The 6,434-nt window shown below is 50.4% G+C and overlaps 1 protein-coding gene across 1 annotated transcript in view; it reads left to right on the top strand.

Moving 5' to 3' along the window:
* Positions 1-6,434, top strand: part of ARHGEF10L (Rho guanine nucleotide exchange factor (GEF) 10-like) — a 106,192-nt gene that overhangs the window by 12,269 nt on the left and 87,489 nt on the right. Inside the window, 6 exon segments of the mRNA XM_009889999.1 lie at positions 36-127; positions 247-476; positions 580-734; positions 2,552-2,697; positions 4,116-4,290; positions 5,985-6,107. Of these exon segments, the coding sequence (XP_009888301.1) occupies positions 36-127; positions 247-476; positions 580-734; positions 2,552-2,697; positions 4,116-4,290; positions 5,985-6,107 (921 nt within the window).

Below are 6,434 nucleotides of genomic sequence, written 5' to 3'. Positions count from 1 at the left end.
GGACCCACACGCCCCCACCATGCCCTGGTCTCTCCCCCAGCTCGGCGCCGCGGTGCACAACCCCGTGCAGTCCTCGCTGCTGGGCTTCTCTGCTGTCAGCACCTCATTGCCGCAGGGCTACCTCTGGGTGAGCAAAACAACCCCCCAAAATGGGGTAAAACTTGCCAGGTTTGGGTCAAGCTGGCTGCAAGCCCCCTCTCCAGTACTGGTGGCTGGTGCTAACACCCATTTTTCCGGTCCCCACAGGTTGGAGGGGGTCAGGAAGGCGCAGGGGGGCAGGTGGAGATCTTCTCCCTCAACCGCGCCGTGCCACGGACGGTGAAGTCCTTCCCGGTGGCTTCGCCGGTGCTGTGCATGGAGTACATCCCTGAAGCAGACGAGGGGGAACCGGTGGGTACTCAGGACCCCCAGCTGCCCACCGAACAACCCTCCTCCTCCCCGCATCCCACTGTGTGCTTGGGATTACGGGACGGCAGGTGAGCCCCCATCTTCTACGTCCATCCTTGGGTGCCATCACTGGCACCAAACCTTGAGGACCACCATGATCTCCTGCATCTCCCCCCCTCCTTCCCTCCTCAGCATCGCGGTCTATGGCAGCGTGGACACGGGGACGCAGTGCTTGTTGACCTGCAAAAGCCCGGGCATGCAACCCGTCCTCTGCTTGAAGCACAGCCCCGAGTACCTGTTTGCGGGGTTGCAAGATGGGACAGTGGCCGCCTATCCCAGGAGCAACGGTGAGGGACACCCCCATGCATGCGTTCCGACAGGTTTTTTTTTTGGTGGGACACCCAAAAAAATAGGGATCAAGAGGTTCTTCAAGACAACAACGTGTGCTGGCCGCTAAAATGGTGATAGAAGCACTTTTTCTATGTATTTGTTTTTGCCCCCACATTATTTCATCTTCCCCCTTGCAGCCCAAAGGGGAAAAAAAAACCCCAGATTTCTATTTTACCAGGATGAATGCAAGAGTTTTGGGGGAAAAATATATGGAAAATAGTCCTGGTGAGGGGCTTTTGGGTTGGGACACCCCAAAAACCAGAGAGGAGGAGGTTCTTCAAGGCAGCAACATGTGCTGGCCGCTAAACTGGTGATAAAAGCACCGTTTTTCTATTTATTTGGTTTTGCCCCCACATTATTTCATCTTCCCCTTGCAGCCCAAGGCGGGGGGGGAATTGCTATTTTACCAGGATGAATGCAAGAGTTTTGGGGGGAAAAAATGGAAAAAAAACCCCATGGAAAACAGTCCTAGTGAGGGGCTGATACTGCAACAAAGGGTTTGCTCGGAGGATCCGATGATGAGATGCACAAGGATGCCTTAGAGCTTTTGGCTTCCAAAATAAAAATCACCTTTTTAATGCCATAAACCAAACCGATCCCCTCCAAACCCTGTTCACGCAAGACCCGCCTCCCTTATTAGCTTGATTTTTGGGGGTTTGTTTTCCCCCGGCTCTGGCTCGGCACAAGGCGGCAGCTTGCTCGAAGCCTTCCTCCCCAGGGACTCCTCGCCTGGGCTGTTAAATACCTTCGCTCCATCGCTAGAGGGTAGGAAAGAGCCTCAAATAATGTGCTGCATTGGCCTATTTTGGGATAAAAACCCCTCATTTGCTCTGAGATAACCTGCAGTGAGCAGCACCAGAGCTGGTAAAGCCGCTTAAATTGCATTTTGGGGTGCTGCCGCATCCCCTTTCCCATCTTATAGCAACACTGCATGCCAATTAATAAAGCGGCTTTAATTCAATCTCAATGGCATCAATGCACGTGTAAGGCAGCGAGCCGCTGGCAGGGCTGTGGGGTGGGGTTTTTTTAATCTTCTCCCCGTCTTTTGGGAAGGAAAAAAGCTTTCCCCAAAAATAGCTCGTTTTTTAAGGGGAAAATTAGGATTTGCTGAAAGGCAGCTCAGTTGCAACCTCCTGCCGGTGGGAGCAGAGGTCCAAGTGCCCGGAGGGCTCTTTTATCCCTCGGATCTTGTGGGTTTAATTAGAAGAAAAAAAAAAAATAAAAAAAAATTGCATTGGAAATAAGAAAAGGAGAGCAATTACCTATTGAAGCTGCTCAGCCGCCACTGGTGGTGAATTCATCCCAATCCAGATTGGATGCTGTTCACAGAGACACTCCACATCGGCCCCGGATGAATCGGCTCTGGAGTGTCGCTTCAAGAGCAAATAAATTAAAAAAAAAAAAAAAAAAAAAAAAAAAAAAAGGAATTTAATTTTTGGCTTTTTCCAGTGAGGGAATGTGCCCAAGTGTTGCAGGTGCCCGGTTGTTTGCTGCTAAAAAGCTGTTCACTCAGGGAGCAAAGGGGCTTTTGGGGGGACACGTTGAAGCTGGAGGGTGAGAGCTCCCCCCCAGCCTTTTGGTTGTGGCATTAAGATGCTCAAAGGGACGCTGGGGGACACGAGGGGTTTGTGGCCGACCCCAGCTGGCTTTAGGGTGGCTTAAGCTGTATCGGCTTTAGGGTGGCTTAAGCTGTATCAAAAGATGGGGTTTTTTTCCTTTTTTGCTGAGCATCTTCTTGCCCCTCTGCCCCTTCACCCTGGCATCTCTGCTCTAGGGGGGCTGTGGGACCCGGCGCAGCAGCCCACCCGCCTGGCCGTGGGTACCGGCCCCGTGCGAGCCCTCCTGACGTTGGATGAGACCCTCTGGGCCAGTTGTGCCAACCAGGTCACCGTCCTCGATGTCACCAGCCTCCGCGCACAGGTAGGGAGCATCGCCGGACCCCACCTCATGCTGCATCTGCAGGAGGACGTGGGGGTGGCTTTGGGGGGGGGTGTTCACGCGGGTTTGAGGCCCAAAGGATGCACGGGCACATCGTTGCCTGGGCAATGCCCCAAAACAACCTTTTTTTGCTGCTCTTTATCACTTTTGGGTCCTTTCCCTCTGACATTGGGTCACAGGAGGAGGATGCTGAGACGTCTCCCGCAGCTGCATAAACAAGGAATGTTGAATTGTTCCTTTTTTTAAAAAAAAAAAAAAATAAAATTAAATAAACCCTTTCTCCCACCTTTAATTTTCACATTTAGTGCCCAAACTTAGTTTGCATGTATTAGCTGTCGTAAATCCAGCCTAACGGCGGTGTCGGGGATGAATAATGCATCGGGGACTGGATTCGTTTTCAGTCTCTGATTTTATTTATGACAGGAGCTGGGTGGGAATTTTTGCAGAAGAAAAGTGATGGGGGAAGGAAAAACATAAAATGGGAGGGGGATGGTGTAAATAGTATTTGATGGAGAGGTGTGTTATAGGGTCTTGGGTCTGCCTGGATGGCACCGGCGACTTGGGAATAAACCTTCAGGGAATAAATCCCACTTGGGGTGCGGAATAAGGGGGAGATCACCTAAAAGTCTCTATCCATCCCTGTTTTGGGCAAGCTTTTTGGGGGGATGCTCTGTGCTGGTTGTTTCTGGGAAGGGGATCAATACTTGCTCCTTTTTTATATATTTTTGTATCTATATATATGTAAAGCAAATTTTGAAGCAAAAAACTGTTACAAAGCCATAGGAAACATGAAGGTGAAGTTGCTGCGTGCAGGTTTCTCTCCTAGTGATTTAATCCTTCAATGCTATTATGAGTTTTTATTTGGGGAAATCTGCAGCAGGGGGGATTTTTTTTTTTTTTTTAAAAAAAAGGTGTGTTTTCTGCAGTTTATATCCTGTTTCTCATAGGGGAACGGTCAGGCAGGGAGCTTGGGAAGCAGCTGGACTGCTCTGTGATCCCCAAATAGCACTTGCAGGGAGGCTGAGCCTTTAATTGCTGATTTTCGGGGCAGGAGAGAAGCAGGAAGGTCTCATCCCATCTTAGGATGCATCTCGTCTGGCAAATGAGTCTTTTTTAAAAAGGGAAAAAAAAAAAAAACAACAAAACCACCAAACCAAAACCCGGAGGGGTGGGAAAGGCTGTGTTATCAGCCAAAAAAAAACCCCAAGAAGTGTTTGGTGATGGGTTGGTCTCAGTGTCCTCTGCCCAAGCTGGAGCTGGTGAGGAGGGATGGGACCTCAAGGTCACTCTGGTCCTCTCCCCGTGCAGCTTTGCATCTCCTGGCGAGAGCGCTCAAGCTCACAGCAATTTTGGGGAGCAACCCTTCTGATTGCTTTTTTTCGCACTTCCCCTTTTGGCAGCAAACCTTCGAGGCCCACCCGGACACGGAGGCCAGCGTCACGCACATGATCAAGGCGGGCAGCGGGGTCTGGATGGCCTTTTCCTCGGGCTCCTCCATCCGCCTCTTCCACACCGAGACGTTGGAGCATCTGCAGGAGATCAACATCGCCACCAGGACCACCTTTGTCCTGCCGGGTGAGCTCCCTTTTCCTCCTGGCCCTTAATTGCAATTAACGGGTAAGATGGGGCATCGTCCCGTAGACGTGTTGCTTTGCTTTATGGCTGTGTTGATTTGCAGAGGAACTGTGTAAAGAATTTAACCGGTTAATGGTGTAAAGGTTTGAGCTTGGACCTCTGGGGTCTCTCCTCATTGATGGCATCTTTGCACTCGTATGTGCATCCACTCAGCCCATCTTTGCACCTGTGTTCCCGTGCACGCACCGTATCTGTACACCCCACCCTTGCACGTGTGTGTGCATCCACACACTCCATCCTCGCACCCCATTTTTGCACCTTTGCATCCGTGCACGCCATCTTTTGCACTTGTGGGCCGCCTTGCGTGCATCTACGTACCCCATCTTTGCACTCTGCCTTTGTCCTTGCGCAGCGTCCTCGCACCCATCTTCATCCCCACGCGTGCCTCCATGCATCCCATCTTTGCACTTGTGCTCTTGTGCATGCACCCCATCCTTGCACATGTGTGGGCAGCTGTGCCCCCGAGCTTTGCACCTATATGTCCTTGCATGCATCCACGCACCCCATCTTTGCACTGTGCATGCATCCTTGCACCCATTTTCATCCCCACACCTGCATCCTTGCACCCATCTTCACCCCTGTGCGTGCATCCTTGCCTGCATCCTTACACCCATCTTCATCCCCTCACGTGCAACCTTGCACCCGTCTTCACCCCCTTGCCTGCATCCTTGCCCCCACCTTCATCCCCTTGCCTGCATCCTCGCACCCATCTTCACCCCTCTGCGTGCATCCTCGCCTGCATCCTTGCCCCCACCTTCACCCCCTCGCCTGCATCCTTGCACCCATCTTCACCTCCTCGCCTGCATCCTCGCCCCCACCTTCACCCCCTCGCCTGCATCCTTGCACCCCAACTCTGCACTGTGCGTGCATCCTTATCTGCATCCTCGCCCCCATCTTCACCCCCGTGTGCCCACCCTCGCACCCATGCATGCAGCCCTGCACGCCCCCCGCTGCCCCGCGCACCCCGTTTTCCCCGGCTCACCCTCCAGCACCATCTCGCAGCCGTGTCCACCCACCCGGCTCTCACCCACCCCGGGCTTCCAAAGTTGTTTCCCTCCTTGTTCCAGCTACCGAGCGACATAATTGCGTAATTAGTTATAAGCAAGATACTCGTGTAAGTCGCTTTTTCTTCCTTCTCTTTATTTTTTTTTAGGGCATGTTAAAATATTTATCACTTCCTTTTCTTCCTGGGCGAGTGAGTGTTGGGTATTAATGCGTTTTTGAACTCGCGCTCCCTCATCCTTTTTAACTCGACAGGTCATTAATAAAGTCCTCCCAGAGAAGCCGGAGTTGCATCTCCGCAGATATATTGCTTCGCCGAGTCTGACGCTGTGCAGTGCTAAGTCCTGGCGATAAAATATTCATTTGCCATTAGAAGTCTCACTTTTATTTATTTATTTCGCCCCCTCCTCTTTTTATTTATTTATATTCGTAGCGCTCTCCTGGCACGGAGACCTTTGTGCAAAGATGCCACTTGGATTTGGGGAACCTCTGGAGTGTGTTCCCTGTGGGGGAAAAAATCCACCGGTGATGGGTTATTGGGGAAGATGCTGCTGTGAAATCATCCCTCACCCTCTTTTTTTTTTTGTTTTGTTTCTTTTTCTTTTTTTTTTCTTCTTCCCCTTCTTTTGCAGGTCAAAAACACGTCCGTGTCACCAGTCTCCTCATCTGCCAGGGTTCGCTCTGGGTGGGCACCGACCAGGGCATCATCGTGCTGCTGCCCGTGCCCCGCTTGGAGGGCATCCCCAAAATCACTGGTGAGCATCCCCCACCCCCCAAAAACCCTTTCCCTGCATGGATGCAACCTGATTTTTGGGCTCATTTTTAGCAAAACGCCTCTCTTTTTCTTTTCTTTTCTTTTTTTTTTTTTTTCTTTTCTTTTCTTTTCTTTTCTTTTCTTTTCTTTTCTTTTCTTTTCTTTTCTTTTCTTTTCTTTTCTTTTCTTTTCTTTTCTTTTCTTTTCTTTTCTTTTCTTTTCTTTTCTTTTCTTTTCTTTTCTTCTTTTCTTCTTTTCTTTTCTTTTCTTTTCTTTTCTTTTCTTTTCTTTTCTCTTTTCTTTTCTTTTCTTTTCTTTTCTTTTCTTT

This window comes from Charadrius vociferus, unplaced genomic scaffold (genome assembly GCF_000708025.1).
Source record: "Charadrius vociferus isolate BGI_N301 unplaced genomic scaffold, ASM70802v2 scaffold838, whole genome shotgun sequence".
Classification (NCBI taxonomy): Eukaryota; Metazoa; Chordata; class Aves; order Charadriiformes; family Charadriidae; genus Charadrius; species Charadrius vociferus.
Note: the sequence above shows the minus strand (reverse complement) of the source record. Positions and strands in the feature narration are given on the sequence as shown.